This window comes from Larus michahellis, chromosome 17 (assembly GCF_964199755.1).
Source record: "Larus michahellis chromosome 17, bLarMic1.1, whole genome shotgun sequence".
Classification (NCBI taxonomy): Eukaryota; Metazoa; Chordata; class Aves; order Charadriiformes; family Laridae; genus Larus; species Larus michahellis.
This window is the reverse complement of record NC_133912.1, coordinates 5,811,050-5,837,701: the sequence shown is the minus strand read 5'-3', so window position 1 is coordinate 5,837,701 and position 26,652 is coordinate 5,811,050. Positions and strand designations below refer to the sequence as shown.

Sequence of the window (26,652 nt, the reverse complement as noted above, 5' to 3'; positions counted from 1 at the left end):
TCAAGGATGTGGCAATTTTCTCTGAGCTGACGTGACCCTGACTCAAAATATCCAGAAAGCAGTGAAAAGAAAGCCTCTAGGAGCTGGGAAAATGGGTTATCCAAACCTCTTGCTCCTATGAAGAATGTTTTGAAGAGACTTAACCTCACTGAGACTCTTAAAAGCATACAAAGACAGAGAGACCTGGTCCCCAGGGTTTTTGGTCAGACATGGAGCTTTCTCCTTTATTTCTGCAGTATGTGTTGCACACGTGAAGGGCCTCATTTACATCAGCGCAGTCGTGTCCTGTCTGAGGAGGTGGAATTCCTCTTGCTTTGCTGATCAAGACAAACACGACAAAAACAGTTCATGCACAATACACCTCGGAGCCGCACCGCTAGTTCCCCGGGACTGGGAGGCAGAGCAGGGCCGGAGCCGTGCCCTGTCCCGCGCTCCTCCGGCAGGGCCAAGGGCTGCTGGAAGAGGGTGATGCCCGGCATCCTCCCAAGCTAATGCACAATGGGGAGCAACTCCATTCCTGTCGCCGGTGTGGAAAGTGGTGTGTGCGAGGTCTGAGTGAGGCCCTTGTCACGAGGAGAGGAAGGGGAGCAAACAGGCTGGGAGCTGTGGGGCTGCAGAGGTGGGGCAGGGCAGGGGGCAGCAGGAGGAAGGAGATGCTTCGCCTCCTCAGACGGTCAGTTGTGAGCTGGGCGAGGGGCTGGGCAGATCCCAGCTGATACCAGCCTTCTTTAGGGCAGGAAAGACGGGGGGGATTTTAATATCTGAGTTTTGGAGGAGGAGGGAGGATCATGCCCGCATTTTGTAGTATAGAAAGGAGGTGGTGGAAGCTTTTACTGGAACATAAGGGACCTAAGTGATTACTGGACATCTGCTCAGGGGCAAAACAAACAGTAAGATTGGGGGGGTGGTGTGGTGTATTTTATCCTTTCACACACATACTCAAACCCCTCAGTACATTTCCTAACAACTCTATCCCACTTTCCCTTTCTTCACATCCTTCCCTACCATTCTATCCCTTTCTCCTCTGGTCATTAAGGAAAAAAAAATAATTGTAAAATAAGTGCCATTTCAAGTATTCTGGAGCAACCAACTTTCAGCCTCAGAAGTTTTGTCTGAGGTGTCAGATGAAAAAGCAGTGAGTATCTTCGCACGGGGATTAGCAAGAAAGTAATTTTCAGGGAGCAACAGGCGTGACCTCTCTCAGCAAGGCGTTGCAAGCATTTGGGGGTAGGAAAGGTGAGGGGAAGCTGTTCCAAAAAACGCTTGAACAGAGCAAACCATGAAAAGTAGCTGTCAGGTCTTGATTCTCTGTTCTGCAGCTCCTTATTGCCGTTTGAGGGCTGTGATCCTGCAATGGGCCATCTGCTCCCATTGACTGGCCTGGGGAGGGTTTTGCATAGCATGGACCTGACCTCTCAGCTTTGTCCAGGGGGAAGGAAAATAATCTCGGTGAGATCATGGAAAGGTTAACCAGCCCTGGCTGGTTTGTAAGCTGGGTGCTGACACGATTCGTCTATCCAGGGGACAAATAAAAAAATATTATCCCTAGCAAAAAGCTGTGGTACTAATTCCCGTTGCAGGAAAAACACCTGATATATAAATCAATTTTGGTTCAGGGGATTTAAAAAAAACACTACAAAACAAAAAAGCCCCCAATACCTGTGACATCTAATCAATCTTATGTTAGTAGGATGGATTTTCTTTTTATTTTTTAATTTGAAAATGTAGCTGGAGGGGTCCTTTAATGGGATAGAAAGCCTCTCTGCCCTCCACCAGTAGCTGGCCTTGGGCTGTAGCAGCTCCGAATGGGTCCTCTTGACTGGCTTTTTGGAAGCCAGCAGGAGCAGATCTGAGCTGATGAAGGGCCCCGAGGAAGCGTGCCCCAGCATGGGCTGGGGGAGTCTGCAGGGATCTCGGGGAGGTGGAAGTACTGGACCTGATCCCAATGACAGCAGTGCGTCCCCATCTGAGGCAGGGGCCGGGTGACAGGGTAGAGAGGTGTGGGATGAGTTTCAGCCTGTCACTGCTCCCAGTGGCTGGGGCCTCTCCATTCCAGGAAGACATTTGGACCCCCCCCCCAGCTTGGGACCTTTCACCAGGACTTAATAGCTACGGTCATATAAACACACTCAGGACAAGGGGGCAACTGGTATAACAGAGGAGTGGTGTGCTACCCAAGCATGCATGCTTCCCAGGAGAAGCAGAGCAGCTTGCTCTGCAGAGGCAAAAGGAAGGGCATTGACAGAGAAGGAATAAGGAGGTGACAGTAGAGGATGGGGTTACATTGTTAAGGCCTGCAGAGCTTTCAAGGTGGTTAGGTGATTTGGAAAAAGTCCTTGTTTGCTCTAGTAAAGGCTATTCCCTTCTGCACCTTCCCTCTCCCTGGCAGAGATTAGAGCAGTAAGGTTAATACAGTAGCAGGTACATCCATGAAAATCCGCAGCTGAGTCTTCACTCCAAGTGCTGCCAGCTCTTCCCTAAATCTTCAGGAATCAAGGTGCCTCGTTGGAAGTGGCTCCATTGCCTTTGTTGACGTAAAAGGGGCGGTAATGTGACTGCAATGGAGAATTTGGGGCATGTGAGTTTGACCTACCTTCTTTTTCTGACCTCCTATGCTTCACCCCCCTAGGTAGCCTAACCATACGTATCTTAACATACTCCTATCTTAACACCTTCAGTCTTTCCTCTTGCAGAGCATCACTGCCTCATTTCACTACTGGAGGTGCTGGAGTGATCAAATGCAAATGGTGTTGGTTTTTGATTTACACACATGCTTTGCATGGGCTTCATTCCTGAGCCAAATGAGTCTGTGCATCATCTAAAATCTCAGACTATGACTCATGGTTTAATGAGAGGTTTCAGGGAGAAAAGGAATGTCACCTTTATTTTTATGCTTCTGTCAGTGTCTATTAATTACTCACTAACCTGAGAACATGGGAGTTTTCACACTTAAAGCCATGCACAGTTACGCGAGCAATCAACTAAATCGCATGGTATTTATTTGTGCTCTCTGGCTGGCAAGCCAAAACTCTTGTGCATGGCAATTCTCCACAATGGTGTATTGTTTATTTGCGCCTCCACACATTGCAGGGCCCAGTACTAAATGTTTGTGTAAACAGAAGCATAAGTGGAGAGACAGGGACAGTGCCTAAAGGAATTGCCATTTTCCTGTCTCTGTTTACTGCAGTCCCTAATTGTGCCTCTTCTCATCAGGACCTACCCCTGGAATTTAATTCTTATCTGCGCCATTACAAATAAGCAACACGTGGCAAAGTTGTCGTGCAGCCTAGTGTTGTCTTGGAATGATTGCAAAGCACGAAAGCCAATTTATTGATTGTGATAGCTGGTTGCACTGCTCAAGGCAAAATCTTTAGCCTGGATGAGAAGATGCTTACACCAATGACGTGTTGACCAAGGCAATCGGGAACACCTGTGGTTTTGTAGTGTCTGATCTGTCTTAGGTTTGATCCACTGCCTGGATCTCACTTGCAGAAGGTGGGAGAGACCTGGCAGCAACATGCTGGTACACTTTTGTGCTGCGCACTGTGAATATCAGGCATGGCGGGAGGCTGGAAGCATGGGCAGAGCAAACCCAACTCATCTTGCAGCTCAGTGCCACCTCCCAATACCTCCTGCTCAATGTTCCCTTTTGTTGAAATTCTTTTCATTTTATGGCTTTAATTTGCAATATAATTAAGAGATGGAAGAAGGGGGCTTCATTTTAAAGAACTCCCTGTGGGTTAAAAAGACATTCCTCCTTAAACAGTATAGTCCTTTGTGAAAATTCATATTTACAGAGCTTTTAGAATGTGGATTACTTAAATACATATTTAAGACTATTTTAAAAGCTAGATTATTGGCCCAGTAGACCATAAAAGCTACTGCAGTCCAGAGCGCGTATTTCTATTTTGGGACTTCTTAATGCTTGTATTTATCAACTCAGTTGTTAGGTTCAGGGCTATCTGGTGAATATAAGCTATAAAAATAAAATAGCCGCTACAAGTCTATGCATGAGAGAGAAAGGGAGACAGAAAAAGATGGGTGACTTCAATGTGGGAGAAGTTACTCAGGCTTCCTCTGTGTGGATTATGGAAAGCATGGATTGTGCTGTGCAGTGGGGTGCTTATTGCTAAGAAGACCATGCTCACATCCACCAGTGCCCAGTGCCAACCAACTTCACTTTCCTGGCCAGACTTCCCCAGTATAACACCACCATTAGGGAGGATAGGTTTGTATCTAAAATCACTGGCAAGAGTCTCCGTCTGAGCACACACGTGATGGAGCCGATGATGTTTTAGAAAGGCAGTGATCGAACACAAGACAGAAGATATTGCAAAACTTTGGTGTTCCGAGGAGATATGTTTTGTTGTAGCACATTCAGAGGCTCAAGGCTGGATTTTCTGAAAGTGATACAGCCTACCAAGGAACATCCCTTTCACTGGCATTCATCTCCTGATGGGGCCTTGAACATTTAGCAGAGACATACAGCTGCAGTCCTTAGGCAGCCACTTTCTAACTGTTGTGTATTTCCTCTGTTTCCTTCCTTCAGTGTGGGAATGCTCTCGCTTCTTGACCTTCTCCTCCTTACAAGTCTTATTTCCAGGGAACAGTAAATAATCTTTCACAAATGTATAATCAGAATTCAAAATACAGATTTCATCTGCGGAGATGGGGGCAAAAACTTGGCAGTCTTAATTCCGATCATGCAAGATCTTAATGCAGCATGTGAATGGATGTTAAGAAACATAGAAGAACTTAGTGTTTCTGTGCTTATGCATTAACTGTTTGTTAACCGTGAATATTTAAGATTACAAGACCTAAAATATCGCTTTCCTCTGCCCCTTATAGTGTGCTGTTACCCATTTTGTGATAACAGCGCAAAATGAGTGACTTACAGATGTTCTAGTAATTTATGATTGTAGTCTGACCCCCTCATCTTTGATATTGCATCTGCCCACCGTAGGATGAAATTAGCAAGATACTTTTATATGATTGTCTGCTGTCATTTACACAGCCTGTGCTTTGTAGATGTCACACAGACTACTAAGAGTGTCTGACATCCCTGAGGGAGGAAGAGTACTTCAGATAGATTCATGTGTGCTATAGTATTTGTATAGTTTCTAGAAGCCTGGATCAAATTTTAGACCGGGGCAAAATCTTTTAAAAATGTTGTTTTGAAGGATGGATTATTCCTACAACCCAGCGCTGTGGAGGTGGGGGCGTTAATGTACATCCCTCTGTGGATGCAGTTAACCACTGAAAAAAATAATAGAAGCTGTTGACGTGAAGCTTTTACTTTCCCATCTCCAAAGGACCCAAGCCCTAGTCTCTCAAGTCTCAGGTATCCCTAGAACAGATAGTTTTCCTGCTGAAGCTGCGCACATGCTTTCACACCAAGGGTATATCTCTTACCAATACAGACTGCTTAGAGGATTTCCATGTCTGTGGCGTCACCTTTGCAGACTGGTGTCTCACTATTGAAGGATAAGCTGTGACAACATAAAACAGCCTGTTATAGATCAGTCCCTGCCACCATCCCCGTCTCCCCTTGCGAGTGTCAAGATGAGTAGCAGGACTGGAAGTGCCACATAATTAGTATTGCGTTGCTTAACATTGAAATGCAGCCATTTCTGGGGTGGGACACAACAGCCATCAGACAGATGCCTATTCCACCACCCAATCAGTTAGGAAAAGGGAGTAAAGAAGGTCTGTCTAATTAAAATGCCTGAGGAATACAGAGAGGTGGAATGCAATCAGTCCAATTAAATTTAGGGCAAGTCCCGAACTAAGCATTCTGACTCTTGCAAAGAACACTATAGGCTATTTAATTAGTGCAAAGAGCCGAGCCCTGGGTTTCATGTCAGAAATTAATGACAGTACCTCTGGCAGCGTGATAAATCCTAACCCCCTTCTACCATACCACCTCCATTCTCATTCAAAAATAATACCAGCGCTGCTGAATCACAACCAGTTTCAGTGCAATCAGGCAATGGCGTTTCCCCACCATCTCCCATTCGCAAATTAGTCAGACCCGACTCTGGCAGGTGCTGATGCTCTTGGATTCCACCTCTGGTACCCTTGAACTAGTGGGTAGTGAAAAGAGGATTATGAGATGGTGAATGGGGAATTCTGGTTCAGATGAAGGAGGACAGGAAGCTACTGCATATTTTTTTAAATGGTTGTTTCTCAGTGGCTGTTATTCTTTCAGGACAATAGCTGTTTTAAAGTACTGAGGAAGCTAGACGGCTAAATGGCCATGAACATCATTTCCTAGTACCTTTCTCTCCCTGGTCCCTATGCCTCTAAAATAATCTAAAATTCTCATCTCTACCCATTACCAATGAAATTTAAAACTCCTTCAACTAGATATAACTTTTTAATACTCTTCGACACTCTTTAATATAAACTCCTGTTGCCCTGGTTCAGCAGAGTGAGTTGCTCATGTAAACATGTGCGTGTATCAGAGACTGACAGTCAGGGCAGGAGGTACGGGCCAGGTGTGGGACTGCTCCAGGCCTTCTCTGGGAGACCAAGAACAGGATTAAATGTCTTACCATCTAAAAAAGGGGCAGAAGGAAGGGGAAAAAACTCAATGCCTAGTACCGGTCTTAGTGAAGAGGCTCCCATCAGACTGTTTGCTGAAGTCACCAGGCGGATTCTGTCCCACCGAGGAGAACTGAAAAGGCAGCTTAGTACCATTGCCTACTGGAAGATAGAAGAGGTTGCGTTATTCCATGGTGTTGCGTGCTGAGTGGGGAAGCCTAAGCATTGCAAAACACACCCTGTAAAACTACCTTCAACCAGCCTGGGGGAAAATGGGAACTAATAGCTTTGTCCCTTTTCTCTTTTAGTAAGAAAAGGCAGATGAGGGCAGTTGTGGGGTCCCGGTGTACACAGTGTGGGAGTGTGAAGAGATCCCAATGCTTCAGGCAGGCAGGGAAAAGCCTTTCTCTGGAGAGACCCAGAGTGCAGGTGTGACTGAAGAGCAGCAGCTTCCTCGCAGGTAAACTGCATCTCCAGAGACTGGAGCGATGAGGCAAACCTATATACCTGCCAAAGCTCCCTTGCCTCCAAGCGGTTGAGGCTTTATTCAAAGCCCATTGAAATTAAAGCAAGGCTTCCCCTCCTGGCCACCTTGGGGTCAGGCCTCGCTGCCAGAGTGAATCTGAGAGCAGAGATGATGAGAGGGAGACAGCCCTGCCTGTGGCATGAAAAGCAGGAACGACTCAGGTGTGGCTGTGAGTCACGAGAGCTCCCCCAGGTAGAGTGGCCGTGGATGCTTGTAGGCTGCCTCTGAATGAAAGGAAAGGCAGGACCCTCTGAGCACGAACCAAGCAGAGTAAGAAAATACAGGCAAGAAAAAGGAAGGTGGGGATCTGGGAAGAAAAGGCATGACTCGCTGCTGCTGGTTCTCGGTACACTGGATCAAAGCACCCCCACCCCCTTGTGCTGGACGCTGTACAGATAGTGAACATTGGGCAGGCTCCGTCTTTGAGAACTTAGGAGCTAAGTAAAAGGTGTATGTGTGATGGAGACAAGCATCCTTGTGCTTCTGAGACTAGCTGTGAGTATTTGGAAAAATGCTTCTGGTTCTGCCACAACCTTCACGGGTTATCTGGGATGATGCTGGCACTCCCATCGATGGCAGTTGGTTAGGTGTCTCAGGATCTTTACAAATTGGCCCCTATGTTTTCTTTTGTCTTCTTTCACTGTCTGAACAATAAGGACCAGGAATGCCTTTCCCTCCTATAGACATAGCACCTAGAGCAGTGAGACTCTGAGTTGGGGTGTATGCAGTCGGGGCTGATAACCCAGCTAAGAGATAGTTCTGTGAGACAGTGTTGAGAAGTGACAGGACAGCTGAGAGGGGAAGCAGAAAAGGTTGGTTAGCCAGCTAGAAAGCTGTGGCACGGGGGGTTAGATCCTTTCAAACTGAAGTCGGAATTACCCGTACCAAGTGTTTCCTCAGTTGCTTGGAAGGAGGAAAATTCCCATGATCGTGGGTTGAAACTGGCTGTAAAACAAGAGCATCCAGTTCAGCAGTCGGCTCCTGATGAGCTGGCTCAAAGGCCTGTGCCTGGCATTGCTCTATGAAACAGTCCCCACCAATTTGGAAGCAGCCCCAAACCAGAAATCTGGGTCCAGGGAGTAGAGGAGAGCCTGGTCTTTTTTCTCTGGGTTCTAGGGAATGGTGAATAGACTTTTCATTTAGACAACAAAGCACTGTCACTGAGCTGTCTTTAGCTGCATTAAATTGCCAACTCAGGTTTGTCTACACAACATGACTATTCTGCAAAGAGACCTGCAGGCAGAGGCTTGGATTTAGAGCTCAAGAGACACAAGTAGAGGAACATTTCTTGCTCAAGCACACGTTGTCTTAGCCACTGTGACAGGCATGTGCTCCAGGGTTTCGCTAGGACACCATGCTGTGATGCAGACTAGTGCTGTTGTACCCCTTTTGTGAGACACTGGACTCCCAGAAGAGGGAAAGAGAGATGAATGCTTTGAGCTGTTTTGCTGCCATCCTGTGGACTGCTTTTCAATTTAAGTACTGTTTCTATTTAAGCAGTTATCTCTCCCTCTTTGCGTGCCTGAGTCCCCTCTACTCTTCATTCAAAGACTTCCAAAGGCACAAGATGATCTCTCCAGCCTCCTCCTGGCTTTGGCCAAAATATTTGCAACACCAGGAGAAGAAAGCTCAGTGGAAGAGGACAGAAAGGAGTGTCGAGCAGATGAACACATCGTTCTTCTATCTTTTAGGCCGCATTTGAAACCTTTAAGGTCTCTCTTCTGCCTCATTATGTCATCCCTGAAGGCAGATGCTCTGTGATACTGTCTTTAATGACAAGAGCAATGGAAGGCTCCTTGATTTTAAGCAGGGCTTAAAAACCTATAGGTTGAGCTCAAATACAAGCAGTTTCTTAGTATAGGCTGCTGCAGTTAGTGCAGGACACTACTTGGGTAGCATTCCTCAATGCAGCGAACAGACTTGCCGCTGTGGCCTCAGGCAGAATTTGCAGTGATCCAACCCAGTGAGAAAAAGAGTGTGTTACAAAACTATCATGAGATATTCGAGGATTCTGTGGATATTATGCAATGCAAAGGGTGGTCCTCTTTTTTTCCCCTCTCATTTTATGGAATTCCTTAGCAAAGATGCAACTGGAGACAGCCCCGGACTTCTACGTGACACATTAATAGAGCATAGAAAGCTCTAGAGAGTTAAATGATTATGGGTATATTGCATTATTCATCGGATAATCCTTTGCTAGCCAGCATGCAAGCTAAGTGGGTCATGTCTCCTGTTTTGCCTACTGATTCATTCTGTTCCCAAAGTCCCCGTCAGTGTGGTTTCAGCAGCTGGTTCCCATAAAGGATCACGCTTGAGCCCTCGCCCTGGTGGGGAATCCAGTGCTGCTCAATCCCCATTTCAGCAGAGACTGTATGTGCAATTGTGTGCTTAGTTTTTTTGAACAAAGTAACTTTGGTGGTAGATAGTATAGAATGAATAGCTTTGGAAGGCAACCTGTCTGTGCTGTCAGGAAAATGTAGATGTGTAGGCGGAACAAACGCTCCCCCAGTATTTGTATATTCAAAAGTCCCTTGCAAGAAGCAGTAGGCCACTGAACTGCAAGCCACTGTTCAGCCCTCACAACCCTGTTCAACCCTGACTGCATCCAGCGAGTGTCCCCACTGGCTCCAATAAACAGCACTATATAAGAAATCCTGTCTCTAGCAGTCGTTGTTGATCCCTCCTGTCTCTTGGCACATCCTTCAGGAGGCTGGGATGCTGGATCTCGGCTGGAAACCAAGGAGCCCCTGCTCCCAAGTCTCAGCTCTCCGATCCTCCAGAGAGAAGCAGAGGGAAGTCCAGGCACTACGGTCCAGAGCAGTGAGCAGCCAGGCTTCTCCCTTCCTTTTGCCATGTCAGGTTTCAGCCCTGTCCCAGACGCACACGGGAGAGGTGGTGGCAGAATGGCATTGTCTGCTGTGCTCCTCTCATCACACCCCCACTGTGCACTTGAAATGCATGTTGGGCCATTTCTACCTGTACCCGAAGCCCCACGTTTTGGGTAGAGATGGGTTCAGCCCGTGCAATTTTAGAACTAACTGTCAACCATCCCTTAAGGTTGAAAACAGTTTTGGATGCAGGGCTGAGGCTGTGGTCTCTCCCCAGCATCGGCAGCTCCACTTAGCAGAACATGTGTTTCCCTGACAGCACAGGGCTTGTAAAGCCCCGAAGCAGCTGGGGCAGAACAGCAGCTAAAACCATCCGGGCGGTGTTTGGAGACAGGCCCCGTGCAAAACGAACCCACCACTGGCAGAATGCCCCCCTGCAGCCTCTGATGAAGAGGCTGCTCCTTCACTTGGGGGTCTGCAGGAGAGAGTCCTGTTAAAGGCTTGAGGACACTGAACTGGGAATGTCGACTCTGCCCCTGGTCTCTGCCCCGAAGGGCGTCCTCACCCCCGCGGCGCCAGGCAGGGCTGCCAACGAGCTGCCAGGCGTGGGCCGATAACAGAGGAGAAGGGCAAAGTGGAAATCCAGACAAAGGGCTCAGTGTTGGGATCTGGATTATCCCCATGAAATCCAAACGACAGAGCAGGCAACATCGCACTTCAAACACGCCTTCAGGGGAGCGCCACTGCTAATTGCTGGCATATCCCTTCGCCCTGCCTGCCATCTGGCTTTGCAGAGCAGCAGCTGTAAACACCTGGGAAATGCAGGCAGGGCCTTGCTCTCTAGGGACCAGAAGAAATTTGGTTACTTATTTTGTGTTACCCTTTCTGTTCTTTTGTTTCTGCAGGCATTGCCTTGCCTAGGCTTTTAGCACTCTGCTTCTCGCTCTGGAGGTCCTGAAGCTAATTTAGAAATAGACAACTGCCATTTTGCAACCGAATGTGCTGAGAACAGTCATTCACTCCAAAGACTCATCCTGTAGAGTTCATGTCATCAGCGTCAGAGCCCAGAAAGGAACTCCAGATTCCTGCTTTTTTAGGACACATTCCTCAGTTTATCCTTTCCCTGCAGGGAAAAAGTATGTTTTCTGGTGAAAGTAAAATCCTAATGCAGAGCAAGCCTAGTGTAGCTTTCACAGATAGCACAGTGGAATAAGCTTCTGGTGGAGAATAACAGTGACTAGTAACACATGTTAAAACTCCCCTATATTCACAAACTACGCTCTTTGAAAGAGTTCGGTCGCTCCAGCTCTCATCCGTAGGGATGAGAACCTTTGCTGTCTTGTTTGGTGTGAAAAAACTTCTCAAAGCTCTGTAGGCTGGAGAGAAGACCTGGCATAAACAAATGCAGAGGGACCGTTCTTGTCCAGGGGACAGCAGGAAATATCAGGGAAAGCAAATTTTGAGACAAATCATTAATGAAGATCCTTTCCTGTGCTGTGTTTGGAGGAAACCAGACCATGGTTAGGGTGCCATACCTTTGGGAGACAGGAACATGGAAAATCTTTTCAAGTTGTCGGGCTGGTTCCACTCATAGTTGTTCATCATGTACCGATGGTCACCTGGAAAAGCAGAGCCAGGGCATGAGCCGGAGGAGGCAGTTGAGTGTCCTTGAGAGGGACGGGAGGAGGGGCAAGGGGGTAACAGACTGGAATTGCTTCCTCAAGTGCTGCAAGAGAGATGGTTCTGCCCTTTGAAAACAAGTTCCTCTATTTTTGTAATTCATCTGCAGGACTCTGTCTGGGGTGTAAAGCCGTGCTGTAGCTGCCCAGAGGTTCAGCCTGGGATAAAAGAGAAAGCTCCCTCGGAGGCGTAGCACAGCTGAAGCATTCGGCCATTCACTAGATACGCTATCTCCTGAAAATCCATAGGGACACTTGAAGGTTGAGGCATTTTCCTACCAAAATACTGCTGGGTGACTAAAAATATATCCCACTTCAAAGGCAGTGGTTTGGGTTTGGCTTCTTTTGTATGTTTAACCTGTGCACAGAGCTGGCTTTCAACCAGCAGATCTTGAACTGCAAGTATTACAAAGCTCAAGAAAGTCAGTTTGGGAGGGCTCAATGGGCTGGTTTGTTCAATTTTTAAACAAAGATGCTAAACCTGAGTTGCAAACAGCTCTAGCTTCCTGGGCTCTTGGACAAGGGCATTTGGTTCAGGCTTCTTGCAAAGTGGATGAAACCTACCAGTTGCTGCCCTATCAGTACAGTTGCTCATAAAAATACTTTCTTTTAAGGCCTTAAGTGTTATATAAACCTATTGTTCTCTGCAAGGGGGTAAATTTGGTTCCCACATTTAAATAGTTTCATTCTTTGATTCTTAAGTCACTGAACAAACTTTTATGTTATTTCTCCAATTTCTTTCTGTGTTATTTAAACTCCCTGGATGCCCTCTGATTATTTGTCTCCTTGCCACACTACTAAGTAGGTACCTGTTATGACAACTAAAAGAAAGTGGATTCCCTTTGGAGTCTGCTATTAAGCAGGTTTCATTCCATTAATACAATATTTCTTCCTGGGAAGTTTTTTTACACTAGAAGATCAAGCCAGTTGCAAATGAATTTGTTGGAGTGACTCAGGGGGAGTCTGAGTTAATTAAATCCATTAAGTAATTGTGGAGTTATTTCCTTGCAGTCACTAGATGCAGAGTGCTGTCCTCTTTCAAGTGTAACTGTGGTTTGAAAAATGGAGAGCTCTGAAGTTTCTGAGACTCACCTTAAATAACATTTCCCAACTGAGTGGATACCACTGTTCTTCTCATTAGGGGGACTCCAAGCTGTGTCCATTAAATCCCTGGTAAAGTTTCTGAAAGCGCCCACGTTTCTGGCAGTAGTTAATTGTTGCCCTGCTCAGAAATGTTTTGGCACTTGAATCCCACGGATTTGAAGTACCATTGAGGACTTCTGCATCAGTAACAAGGAGGGGGACCCTAATTAAAAGTGATCAAGTCATCAAGAAGTAGTCAGTCTTTATCCAGAGCTACTAGAACTGAACATATGCATACTCTTGTTGGGTTGTACAAATGGCCAAGTAAAATGTATTTGCTTCAGGATTGGCAAAAAACAGTTCAGCACATGGAAGGTAACTTCCTAAGTAACGTGAATGCAAAGTGCTTTTATGCTGCTCATGTAGTTTTCAGAAGTGCTGTAAGTAGTCAGTCAGGCATCCAAAACCCCTTCGGCATTATGCCATCGGAGTTTGGAAATTCTGTAAATCTCTAGGTGAACAAAGAAGAAGAAAGAAAAATGTACAAAAGTGATTTTTGGATCTGAGCTGTCTTGTCATCTACTTGTATTAAGTTATACCCAAAATTCTCATCAAATCTTAGCACATGGAGGGTTGAGAATCTGACCAGGTACGTTGCAGTGTTACATGTTGGAAAACAAGTAATGTTCATTTCTGGTACTACTTTAAGGGTAGGGAGGTTGTAAAAATCTGGCTTTAGCTGTGAGCACTTTGAATGTGATTCTTGACTTTTCTGAAAGGTTGGTTCTCTGTACCAGAAGTCTGTCTAATTCATGTCTAATGGAGAGTCATGGTGATAGATAAACATTAATGAACTGTTTGCAGTGCAGACTCCTTGGGGACAGGGACTTACTCTTTCTCTCCATAATGTAGGAAGGCAGCAAGCTGTCGCTTGATGAGTACTAGTGATTCTCATTACAGATCAACATGTTCTCTGGTCCCATGTCACTGTCATTCTTATTGCTCTAGATTGTGAATGCCAGACAGGCTTATTCACAAAACCCAGGCTCTGAAAAACATGTTGACCAATAACTGAACCTGTGTTGTTCTGACCTCTGTGCATCTTTTCAACAGGCTGTATTTTGTGTGGCTTTTTGGTTTGGGTTTTTTTGTTGTCGTTGTTTGTTTTTTTGTTGTTTCTTCCTCTCCTCCTTTTTCATATCATCTTGTAATGTGTATCTGTCTTTTCTGGAAGGAAGTGGGAGTGATTTGCATGGCTGTTGCCCAGGAAAAAAGGTTGTCTGTTAATATGGGAGGAATTTCTAGTGAGTACCGTGAATTTGAATGAAGTAACAGTGATCTTGGAGATTTGCAGCAGAGTTCCTCAGCTGTTTGTGTTGTATGGACTGGACTTGAGATTATTCCTGCATCTTTTCAAGTTATACGTCCTCCTGGACAGCAGGGTGCAATTTATCCTCATGTTACCTATCCAGCTTCTTGACCTTTATTGTTCTGGTATCTGGGGTTCCACAGTTATTAAAAGATTATATCCTTATAGCAGCCTGGTAAGATAACAATTAATTCTGATCCTTGTTATTCTTTGTGCAAGAGGTCATTTCATGGGATTAAGTAACTTGCCCAAGGTTATAAAGGCTGTTTGTGGGAGACCTGGGAAGTGAACCTCCGTTGCGGAGTCCTGTTCTAGTGCCCTGTCCTCCTAATCTTATGTGTGAGCTTGATGCAAGATAAGTCCTTTCTGCAGAACTAACTGGGAGACACAGAAAGTAAGTGGGTTCTAAAACTTAGAAGATTCCTTGCAGTGCTGTGGTATTGACTATGACACCTCTGTTCACATAAGATCACCCATCCTTAAACATCACTGAAGAGTGGGGACCATTTGGCACTGCATTTTCCCTGAACACCTTGGCTCAGGGCAGGTGGGAAACAAACTGCTCCCTAGTGGAACACACAGAGAAATATGATCAGAGAGTTATGCTCGTTCAAGTCAGAGCTTAACCTGAACGCCAAAATGGAGACCTTTTTACTTGGAAAATCTGTTATTAGACTTTCAGTCACAGATGTTTGCAAGGTATTCCATGTTCCAGCTGGGCAAGCAGTGCCTGAAATGGTCTGCTGTAAAATGGTATGTCATACCAGCACCGTAAATGTGCTAACCGAGCTGTACAAATAGGCTAATGACAGGATTTCAACATTGCCTTACTGGGGTGGTGCCTACACATGAGATACTTTAAATCCCTGGCCATTCAACTGGCTCCATCCCCACATAGGTCTTGTTAGGATAGCTCTGATATTCCAGAATGAATTCCAGCTACAGGTAGTGTTTCTCCTACTTTCCTTAGGTCCTTGCTTACTTTCTCCTCTGTGAGAGCACACTCATCACACTTAGTCTCCTCTGAGTCTGAGCTAGGCTTTGCCCAGGGAGGGGGGGAGGTTAGGGGCAGATCTCAGATACTCTACCATTCTCCATGTGGTTCCTCTCTATGAAGTTGCGGCCAAGGTCAGCCTTGCATATCTTCTCCACGTGCCTCATGCAGACATTTAGGAGATCATCTCTGAGGAGTCCCATAGATGGGCTCATGCTCTCCCCTTCAAGCAGCACACTGTATGTTGGGAGAGATGGAGGGGGGACATAATTCCGCATCAAAGCCCCAAACTCCTGCCAAAAAGAAGGGAGAGAGATTACTGAAGAGCATAAGAGACGGGGGCTAGATCCTAGGGAACTGGCAAACGTTAGGCTGCAAATAGTATGAAGTGCAAAGGAGAACAGTCAAGATGGAGGGGGAAGACAAATGTTCTGGCTGTGAACTGTAGCCATCTATAAAAAAACCCAGGTGTTGGCATGCCTAAGTTCATTCTTCATCTACCAGAGCAGACATAGCTTCAAATGTAAGGGTTGGTTCCTGCCATACTTGTGCGTTGCACTGGAGAAGATTAATGCACCTTCCACCAACTTGGGATTTGTCTTTGGGACAAATTTTGTCTTCGTGGGAAAAGTGAAAGAAATATGAGATCTCAGTTACCTGCAGGAAGAGCACAGAGTCACTGATCTGGTGGATCTGCTCCCTGTTCTCCTTGTCCTCCCGCAGAAGCTTTGCCCTCTCTTCCAGCTCATCCACGATTTCTTTCACATTCTCTGATGCAATCTTTTCCCTCTGGTCCAGGGCAGCCTTCACTTCATCCCTCTGCCTCTCCAGGTCACGGATCAGCTCTTTGAAATGCTGGTCCACTGTGGCTTTCTCATTGGTGGTGTAGTTCTACGGAGGGATGGGGCAGAGAGAGGAGGCAGCAGGAGGAGAAATAAAACGTTAAACATCTCTGGGAGTCACTTGCTAGTAGAGGGATACAGAGGGGGACATGTCCAAGCATCCTCAGCATTTAGACTGTGACTATGAAGACTCTAGGTATGTAAGTCTTAGCACCTGAAAAGTTGTGCCAAGAGAAGTAATACTTGTTCTTGCAATAATTGTGTGTGTGTGTAATCTACAGGGTATGCTGTCTTCCTGACTATAAGAACATATCTTTTATTTCAATTCATGAACTGCACTCTTAGGTGATATTTAAAAACACTGTTTTAACCTTATAAATCATGGTTCTGCCTCCTCAAGAATTCGAGGACCAAATTCCCACCATTTCAAAGGATGCAAGGTGCTGAAACACTTTTTACAAACCTGACCTCTAGGTCCCTCTGAAATATTCCTCAGAAGGACTGTGGATGTAACTATATTCAGAGTTAAAATTTCTAGGTCAGGTTTCCAATAATAATAGTAATAATAATAATAATAAAGCAGACAAAAAGCAGAACTGAGAAGCCAATGTGTGTGTACCACATAAAAGGGAGAAGAATGGCTTTGACTATTAATACTATGCAAATTTTCTGGGGCGTCTCCAAATAGTGTTTTCTCTGGTCTATTCAGTTAGGGTATAAATGAAAAAAAAAACAACAAAACACTATTACTCTATTCTAACCCTTAGCATGGTGAAAGAATTATAAAGGAGCCCTGTATCAGTATGGAAATAAGCTGTTCCATTAAAAACAAGATGTTTGTTGGTGTGACTGCATCTGTTCCTGTTGCCTTATCTCTGTTTGGGCAATCTAGAGCCCTTCTGGAGTTTATTTTTGTGTGTGGTCTAGCAGCGAAAAATGCAGCACACCTTTGTTTCCGAATCAGCCCTTGCTACTGGTGATTGAAGGACTATAAGGGACCCAAAGCAGGGAGGTGCCTTGGATCATTTTGTAACAAGGCTGTGCTGCCTCTTCGTGATCTCCTGCAGGGTATGTTGCAAGATGACTTCAGTAGGAGTTGTTGTTTCCAAGATTTGGCATAAGTGAGGTTTGGAGAGTGATGAGATAGAGAATGGGTAAGGAATGGAGTGAGTAAGAGCTGGATGTGTCAGAGAAATTGAGGAAAGGAGGGGAGGGATGGGAAAGAGTGGAAAGGAAAGTGACATGTACAGGAGAAAGAGAGAAGTGTGCTTAAAAGACTATTCCATACGCACCTTGATACGGTCCCTCTCCTTCTGCCACTTATCCATTTCATCTTCTACCTCAATGATCTTCAGTTGCAGTTGCTCCTTCTGCAGTGAGAGCTCAGCCTGTGAGAAGAGAGGAGTCTCATGAACTGGGGCTGAGGGTGGCCCACTTCAAAGCGGCGCTGTGCTTCCACTTATGGATTTGGCCCTGAACAATAATAGCTGGGAGGTACAGGTTCCTGGCACTGCTTGAAATGGAGATCATGTGCTGACACTGGACAAGATCCCAGAGCTTCTGGCTGGGTCAAGAGATTCAGCTCCCTCAGCAAAGGCTGCAGCAGCAGCACCCACTTACTAGGCTACTGTCATGGTGCCGCTTTTAATCACATTGCAGTCATTAGCTGGAGGGGGAAGAGGCCTGTTTCAAAATTCAGCTGTGTATGCAGTGAAGGGCCCATCCCAGGGTGTGCCTCTGCAGCAATAACAGTTTTCATGTAATTATGGAATGACGTTTGACGAGTGTTGCAACAAGAGGACGATGCCTCCGGCAGGAATTCTGTTTAGACAGGATTGTGGATTAATTTGCTCTGAATTGAGAGCTTTCATGTTATGATGAAGCTGGGGAATGCTTGGAAAAAATAAAAAACACAAAAGGAGGAGGGAGAAGGTGTAGTCAACCGTGCTTGGCTTAGATCAGCAACTTCACTGGGATTCATTTGCATTTCATTTTGCCCTGGCTTCCCAGAGAAGCTCAGACCAGACAGTTGCATGCAAGGCGGTGCATAAACCTGGAGCCCGTGGAGGGACAGGCAGCCATGCAGTGGTGTGACGTGCCGGTGGGGGTGCATGCCGTGTCTCTGGAGCAGACCGGCTGTTTAGTAATGCCTTGCGCCGTTAACTCTGGGCAACCCCTCCCTCGGTCATTCATATTCACCACGTCCCTGCCCAACAGATCATGACAAAGCCTTTGTTTACGCATTTCAAGATCTTTCTGTGTTTCATGTGTGTACAGGTTGGTCACAGCACAACTATAACTACAGGCAATCTGGCTATGGGACGCATCCCCAGAGCTGTTTAGGAACTATGCAGTTGGCAGAAATTACCTGTATTCCACAACTGAGCTATGTTGCATTACAAAAGTTCTGAAAACCCGCTGTTCATGTGGGATCCTTTGGCAAATGGTTGTATTACCCAAAAGCACTTACATTTAGGCCAACAGTTAGAGGCAGGGGAGATGAGGGAGGGATAAATCCACTCCCACAGCAACTAACACAATGAGGTCTCCCTGCTGTTTAAATGCAAGGTGCAGTTCCCACTGCTTTGCCACCCATCCAAGAACATAATACAACACGAAAACCTGGGTCTTCTCTTGTGATCATAGTTGCCCTCAGGCTGGGAGTGTAAAAACTTTCAATTCATCATTCAAGTAGAAGAAAAAAGCATTACACAATGAAGAGCGGGCAACAAGCTGTCAACCAGCTCAGACCATGAAAAGAGCCCAACAGGGCTCATGTCTTGGTGCCAGTCACCGTAGTGTCTGAACATCCTCTTGAGCTTGAATTAAGCACAGCTGCGTCTGAGAGCCATTGACTCTGGCTGTTCCAATTTAGAAAATCTCTATTTATAGAGGGAAAACAATTTGATTGTTGTTTTATTGCCTTATAAAACACAAGAAAGGGGGAACAAAAAAGGCAAATGTACTTGAAGGTATCTCAATGCCAGAAGAGCTGCATCCTCACATTGTCATTGTAATTGTCCTTGTTTGTTGAGAGTTAGGGGAGCACTGTCCCTCTAATATTATCCATACACCCTGCCAGCCTTCAATAGTCAACTGAATGCCATCATGAGCTGAAGCTCGTATTCTGCAGGGGTTCAGAGCAGACATGGATTTGTGATACAAGATCATCAGGGAACCATAAGGGTATCAAGATGAGAAAATTTACTCTACTGATGATCAAGAGAGTAAAGGCATGACCTTGATCCTGTAGTTTTCACGTTTTCAAGACAGTGACTTGGAGGAATGCATGCTTTTTTCCATTCTCATGTGCACTGTGAGATGTGCTGTGCATCAAGACACAAAGGTGTGCAACCATCTTTGCACAGCAGGAAAATGCAATAAGATATAAGCATTTTAGATCCGGATATTCATTGCACTGCAGTAACTAATGTGAGAAATTACACTATAATGCAAGTTGTTTCCTTGAGCCACAAGGCTACATCCAGATGGCATTAATTGTTAGTAAAGTAAAAAGCACATCTCCTGAGCAATGGGAGATCTTGTTTCCCTCCGCATCCCTAAATATCAGGAGGTACTTATCACAAGAATGTGAGTGAAATCATACAGAGAAGGACTGGAGGGATTTTTTTGAGAACAGCAGACCTTTCACAGCCACATAAAGACTCCCAAACACAAGGGATTTGGAAAGAAAAATAAGAGGAAAAAAATTCAGGTGATGGCTCAAAGGTGGTGCTAACAATATTATACTTTTATAGTACTTCTTAATTAAGATGGGTCTCAAAGGAATTTTGCAAACTATTACTTGCTCAAAAGTGATAGCTAACTCTTAACAGCTTGTTGCACTTACAACATCCCTTCACCCAGAGAGGTAGTTTGGGTGCCTCTGGGATGGGATGTAACAACTATTTAAGAGCAGACCCACACTACAATTTAGAGTGAGAATTATGATTTGCAAATGGAAATTACAGAGATAGTTCCAATAGCCAGAATGCAAATACCACAGTCATCCAGGTTCGGCTTAGGTTAAGATGCCCATACTGAGGGGAAAAGGAAACACTACTACAGACACAGGGAAGGGAGGTGTTTCATTGCATGATAGCACCAGCACTAAAACTAAATTTACCATAGAAACAATGTTAAAAAGAGGTCCAGGGAGACTATGGAATAGTACAAGAACTGGTGACGTGGGCACAAGGAGGTGGATTCAGTAGGGGTGCTCTGGAGATGGACCACAACGTAAGGGGTTCATCAAAGGTGATTTCATGCTGGTTTTAAGGCCCTGTTCAGCCTGGGACTTGCTGGAAGCTGCTTTAGCAGTCCACGTATATCCAGTGTTACATTTACAGAAGGGTGGTTACAGGTACTAGGGACAGTCAACTTCTCAGCTTCATTCCCTCAGCTTCATTCCTTAACTTCTCTCCTAGCTTTCTTCGTATTTCTCAGATTTTCCAGGGTCAGCAATCCCTGATCCCCTTATATGATGGACCACCCAGAACAAATCCATTGGGTGAGACCGGGGGTTCAGAAAGTACTAGTGAAAAATTATATAGCAGCTCCACCCATTGTGGAGGGAGTCCCCACAGTGCAGAAATAACAATAACATTGAAGAAGATTTAGGAAATACAGGTTTAGACCATTCGGTTTGCCTATAGTAAGTCGAGAAATGCTGGCACTGAGAGTCTTTGAGCTAAGAGCCTAAGTTAATTAGGACAGTCAAGAGGCTTAAGTGAAAGTTCAGAGCGTACACCTAAACATCCACAACTGAACCCAGCCCTTGTGCTGTAAAGGACCTAGAGATGTGAGATTATGAGTCTTGCATCATGATGCAACTCATTTTTGCAAGGCAGCAATACAAGCATCATCATGTCTTAATGCTCTGGGAACCCAGTCCCTGAATCAGGGAACACCCCTGTGTCACCAGCCTGGGAGAGCTATGCTAATTACCTGACAGCAACAACCAAATGCAATAATGAAGCTAGAGAAGAAGTGTTTAAACTTGTTGTCCCAGTACAGGGCCTGTACTAGAAATGGCATGGCTGAGAAATCAGAAAATTGTTTGAGACATTATTTCTGCTGGTTTTGCCATTACGTTTTTCTGCCTAAGCTTTTGTCAAGCAGAGGTGTGGGTGTCAGTGGGCTACAGTCTCTGGAGACTGCAAAAATGCCACTAGTCACTGCACGAGCTGAGGCCAGAAAAGGCTCTCTGCTTTGCATGGTTTGAAGAGAATTCCTTACAAACTGGTGGATTTTCCCTGGGTTCTGCCCGTACCGTAGAGGCATTAATGCAGAATGCAGGCAAACAGGGAAATCCACTCTAAGTCACAATTTGCAGCAGGTCAGCTTCCCCCGCCTTCCAGCTTACGAAGAACGTGCTGCAGGTAACTGCACCACCTCTGTGGAAAGAGCATCTATTTTAAGCGGTGTCCGCAGAGCAACCACAACTAGTGTAGATAAGGGCTCACAGCCACGTCGTGTCCTAACCTTCCATCGGTGGGACAGGCCAAAAATCCTTCCTCTGGCATATTGGTACACTCTTGTTTGTGCTCTATTCAGACAGTGAAAGCAATACAGAGAGGGCTCAGATGGAAATCCCTCTGGATCCATCTCAGTGGACGGTTGACTTCAAAGCCTAGTTCAGACTCTGTGAAGTCTCCCCTTTTAAAAGTCGCTTTGTTGAAGCGAGGAACACCCAGCTCCCGTTTCTGCACAGCAGTTCTCTGCTACCTCTTTAAACCTGCTGTACAATGTGAACTTCTCTTTAAAGGTAAAGAATTAAAGAAAAAAATCAAAGTGCTTTTCACTAGAACTGACCTGACATGCTGAGTACTAAGGCTGGCGCTGGGTAGTAATGCCGGGTTATTTACAGCTCTCTGACTGGCAGGCATATGTGAAGTTGTCTCATTTTGAGAACAGGCCTGTAAAACAGGTTTTGAATGAAGGATCCCCTTTCAAAATGAAGGATGCTGTCTGAAAGGGGGGCTCTAGTTCTGCTGATAAATCAAGCTGGCCAGAGGGTTTTATTTGAGTGTACGAGCGGCTGTTGACAATTCTCACTTTTCAACTGTGTGTGGTTATTACCCAGCCTCACAGACTTTTTCTTGGTTGTTTCTTGTACTGATTCTGGTGCGGGTGTTACTTTGCCTTTAAATCTGTAGCAGGAAACTAATGCAAAGTGGATCTGCGGAAGGCATTAAAGGTTTGCTGGGTAGAACACACAAATACCACTGGGTGGAAACTCAGAAAAAACGTCTCTGTCTTCCCTGCCAAGTTGTGTGTGTCTGACCCCCGTGCCTTTCACTTGTGCCTGCTCAGCAACACACCAGGAAAAGGGGGATGACCGATTCTCACCCCAGGCTCCTGAAAAGTGGAAGATGTTGCTGTCTTCTCCCTCTCTCCCACTGACAGAGAGATCTCAGGCTTTCCACCGCTTGCTTAAATGCTCTAACCAGTAGGTGTCTGTATACTGGCTTGTTTGCATTCTTGTCTTAGCTGTACTGTCTCTGTCTGCATTGTGGAGCAAGCAGAGTTACCTAATTCCACAGAAAGCAAGCTCTCCCTTGCTTTCCCAACGCTGAAGTACAGCACTTCTCTTCCCTACAGGCCTATAGCAAAGATAGACAAGATAACCTCATGAAAGAGACTGCGACCTGCATTAATTCTGCAATACGAAAGGAACAGATGTACCTGAACCAAGCATATTACACCTGATTATGTGGCAGTTCTGTGCCCCCATATTGCTGAGCGTCCAGATTGACAGTCAGGCCGAAGTGCTTCACAGCACAGAGCCCCCCTACCCTGTTCTGCTGGCATCGCCTCCAGGTTTGGGGTCGCAGTATCACCAAGGACTGGGAAGTCCTTGCAGATAAACCAATTGTTCCTTGACAACCAACACTGTGTGAAAGGGTCTGTCTGGATACAGCTGTATTCTGGTCACCACTCCAGTGGCATAGTTAGCAAATTTGGAGGCAGTAAAGCTACCCTGAAGCTGCTTAGATGACATGCTGTGAAAACAGGGCAGGGATGGGGTTGACCTAATGTGGGTTTTTTGCTTATTCTTTCCACAAAGGCCAGCAGCACCAGCCACACTTTGCCACTCTTCCAATTTGTGGTCATATTTCAACTCGGCTGATTTGCAAGACTTGAAAAGAATAGGTGGTGCACACAAGGGACTTGGAAATGTTCATGCCTCCTTGTGGTTCTTGCTAAGGCTCCACCAATGGTTAATAAATCAGAGCTAGGAATAAACATTTGTAAGCAACAGCTATCCTATTAATTGTTTTTGTCTGAGTGAATACTCACTCAAGTTACAACATGATCAAAAGTTATCGTCAGGAGAAACTTGCACATGTGTATGACTCATATTGATAAAGCCCTAAATCCTTTAGGATTAGCAGCAGCAGAAACGGTGCAGGGGACAGTACAGGAACTAAAGCATGGAGCTAAAAAGAGTAGCACAAACACTCTAAGAAAGAAATCAAGCACAATTTAAATCTTAGGTAAAGTCTTCTCTGCCCAGCTATGGTTGCCTCTGAAAGCAAGGTGGTTTAGGTCCATCCAACCACAGGAAGAAGGCTTTGGTCCTCAGGGAGCAACTGTTAACTGCTTTTTAGTAGAAATGTCCAAGAGGAATTGGACAACCTGGCAGACACTAGACACAGCTTTATGAGAGTTAGGCATATGCTATGTTCAGAGCTGACATCAAAAACACAAGAACAAACAATTATGAAATAAACAGCAGGCTAGCGAGCCCTGCAGGAATTCCTTTAAGAAAGACTAAGACATGGAAGAAACCTCGTCTGGTTTCAGCAAGGCTGCAAGTTGGAGATGACATTGCAAGAAAAGACCAAACATTTGCACAGGAAGGCAGAGGTAAGCTCTAGATAAGATGTTCTTTCAGCACATTAGAAAGAGTTAAACTGTTCTTCCAAGTTAAGGGTAACTGAAGAATTTCCAACAGAGACTACTTGTATTTGCTGGCTCACCACATCAGAGAGCTGGCTTGGGCTGTGCTTAAGACAGAGATTTAGCAGATCTTAGTGCCCTTCTAGTTTCTGCCACAGACTGTGTGACTCTAGGAAAATTGTTTTACATTACCATTTCATGGGTCTCCTTTCTGTAATCTCTCCCGTCCTGTCTGCTTAGATCAGAAGGTCTCTAGGCCAGGACGTGCTCTTACTATGGGGACGAACAGGACTGAACGTGGTGATACCCTGATCTTGACTAGAGCTAGTGGAATAATCATACATCCACCCAGAAAGCAAACAGCATAAGACTCTAACCAAACAAAGGTGGAAGACTCTTCATTAGAGTGAGCGCTGTTTCACATACCAGCCTCATCTCCTTAGATGTCCATCCTCTGAACCTATTGTAGTAACACTTCAGGCGAAATTATAATGTTTTGTGTTTGCACCAGGATTTTTTCTTCATCGAAGCTTCAAAAGACTCTCCCCATAGGTGGGGCTTGACACTATTATATCCGTAACAGAAAAGAAAAACAAAAAGCCGTAATCTCACTCTTAAGTAGCTGAGATGGCAATTTTCAATTGTAACCTAGCAGCCACTGATCTGACTACCTGTATTCTGGAGGTCTTGAACTTGAGCAATGCCCCACCTTTCTGGCTGTGGATAACACTATACAAACACTGTCAAAACTTGAGACAATTTTTGAAAACGTAGCATGTTGGGCTTTGATTCAGCTTCTGACGAAACTCAGTGGTCCAACCAGGGGTGGAAACCGAGTTCTCCACCCCTCAGCCCCCAACCCAGTCTGCTACACAACACCAGTGCTATGCTGCTCTAACCAGCCATTAGGCGAACAACAAACCTATTGCAGCAGAACCCCAGCAATATCAGTTCTCCGCTAAAAGCTTCCCATCCAGAACCCTTGTATCCCAGAATTACATTGCAGACATGATTTTAGGAGAGGCTGTAGGCTGGAGAGCGAAAGCTGGGGTGTAATTATTGAGGTCCATTGGAAAGATTGGGAATGTGCAATAAAAAGAGCATTACCTCTTTTCCCGCTTTCTCGATCTCCACCGTCACTGTGCTGTGGTTCTTGTGCTCCTGGAACATGCAGAGGTAGCAGATGCACATCTGGTCTGTCTGACAGAACAGCTCCATGGTCTTCCCATGCACAGGGCATTTTCTTGCTTCAAAGTCCCTGATGGGGTCCAGGAGCTGGTGGTCCCGGAAAGCTGCTCCCTCCAGATGGGGCTTGAGGTGCAGCTCACAGAAGGAAGCCTGGCACACCAAGCAGGACTTCACGGCCTTTTGCTTGTTGTCGATGCAGGAATCACAGAGAACATCCTCGAGCTTCACCCTGGGCCGTGACCCAGCTGTTCTGTCAGGCTTGTTGAAGGTGGATCTTCTCAGGTCCCCTGTCTCCACCAGAGGGAGGGAAGTTTTCTTCAGGTCCCCCATCTGCCCCCCAGAAAACAATGACTTCCTCCCTTCCCCTTCACTAGGCAGGAAGCTCTTTTTGGAATCCAAGGAGAAAAGGGATTTCCTGAGATCGCCTTTCTCTGCAAAGGAGAGGGGTGGTCTCCTCATGTCTCCTATCTGTCCACTGGCATATTGCATCTTCTTTGAATCTGCTGAATCCATGCTGAAGTAGGTCGATCTCTTCTCATCGGATGACTCCACAAACTGAATGATGGGCCTCTTCCAGTCACTCCCAGAGAAGAGGGAGCTCTTGATTTGCCCTGTCTCCAAAGAAGGAGTGCCAGTGCCCTTCATAGGTTCCTTCTCACCTCCGCCAGGGTTTGTGGTTTTCTTCACTTCTTCTTCTTTTTTGGGGGCAGATGGACTCTTCACATCCTCTGGCTTCCCAGTGGTACCGTTTGTCCTTGCTGCACTCCCCGTTTCCATCGTCTAAACAGGGTGAATTGGCTTCACTGCTCAGTCTTTCCTCCAGTTCCTGTCTCTCAGCCCTCTACAAAGTGGGTATGTCTGCCTGGTTGTTGTCTCAGCAAGGAATGACGGTGGAATGCAGGAAAGTTTCTGCCCAAGTGACGCACCTGGAGCTCCTGCAAGGAGGAGGAGAACGCCTGGATTATGCTAGGTAGACGCAGGGAGAAAGAAAGAGCAGACGTTACTAGGGATCAGAAGCTACAGCTGTGCAGTTAATTATACAAGGCAGTCCACACCCAGGAACATTCTTGTCTAACCAGGTTTGGGAGGAAGGGCTGTTTATATACATAGAGATGTTTTTTTTAAAAAAATAATTTTCATTAAGATGTAGCAACCAGTTCGACCGCTTGTTTCAAAAATAATTTTGCTCGTTGTTGCCAGGAGCTGAGGTTAGTTACCTCCTTGCAAAGATGGGCAGGGTCAGAGAGACCATGAGATGCCGAAGATGGGTTTGTTAACTGGGTCATACTCACGCACAAAAATAATTATGGTTGTAATTAAAATGAACGCCTAGAATAAAGCATTCTTAAACGGGGTTCCCCTGAGGGCTTACTGTATTCAGTAGGACAGGGAGGGGAAACATATGGATAATACTGGGTTTAAAAGACCCTGTTATCTTTATTTTGATTTTGATGTTGTGTTTGTGCAAGGCCCATCCATCTAGACCTGGAAATGGCCCAACCACGTATCAGAGAACACAGCTGACCGGAAGGAAAAATTGGCTAGTCCTGCTTTTCCCACAGGCCAGGTGATGACCACTAATGTGACCAGTAGAATTAAAACCCCCACTGCCTATTTCATTGCATGTTCTGAGATTGAGATAAGGGTTCAGGTGTATCTTATGTAGCTCTTCCCATAAATGTCCACTGAACTGAG

General features: G+C 45.6%; 1 protein-coding gene and 1 long non-coding RNA gene across 4 annotated transcripts in view; one reads left to right on the top strand and one right to left on the bottom strand.

Annotated features, from left to right (window-relative positions):
• LOC141732352 (uncharacterized) overlaps positions 1-22,850 on the top strand; it is a 171,768-nt gene extending 148,918 nt beyond the window's left edge. The window contains exon 4 of the long non-coding RNA XR_012584072.1: positions 22,468-22,850. This is a non-coding gene — a long non-coding RNA (uncharacterized LOC141732352). The remainder of the gene's footprint in view (positions 1-22,467) is intronic.
• Positions 208-25,918, bottom strand: TRIM29 (tripartite motif containing 29). Of its 3 annotated transcripts, XM_074561164.1 has the most exons (9): positions 24,877-25,918; positions 17,157-17,252; positions 15,680-15,913; positions 15,117-15,315; positions 11,433-11,516; positions 7,955-8,014; positions 6,604-6,705; positions 5,413-5,489; positions 208-2,555 (listed from the first exon to the last, which is right to left on the bottom strand). In XM_074561164.1, exons 1-9 carry the CDS (start codon positions 25,732-25,734, stop codon positions 2,493-2,495), a joined length of 1,773 nt encoding a protein of 590 aa, XP_074417265.1. In that variant the 5' UTR covers positions 25,735-25,918; the 3' UTR covers positions 208-2,492. The 3 variants fall into 3 exon arrangements, with proteins under 3 accessions (XP_074417265.1, XP_074417268.1, XP_074417266.1); XM_074561167.1 differs by lacking the exon at positions 6,604-6,705; XM_074561165.1 differs by lacking the exon at positions 7,955-8,014.
• Positions 25,919-26,652: the final 734 nt, after the last annotated feature.

What these genes read in the sequence shown, in the direction of transcription:
- TRIM29 (XM_074561164.1), bottom strand. Translation starts at nt 25,734, where the DNA reads ATGGAAACGGGGAGTGCAGCAAGGACAAACGGTACCACTGGGAAGCCA. An exon ending in AGGAGAGGGACCGTATCAAG is followed by an intron (nt 15,914 to 17,156) that starts GTGCGTATGGAA and finishes ATCCCTCCGTAG; the next exon opens with AACTACACCACCAATGAGAA. An exon ending in GAGCCTCTTCACTAAGACCG is followed by an intron (nt 5,490 to 6,603) that starts GTACTAGGCATT and finishes ATGTTGTCACAG; the next exon opens with CTTATCCTTCAATAGTGAGA.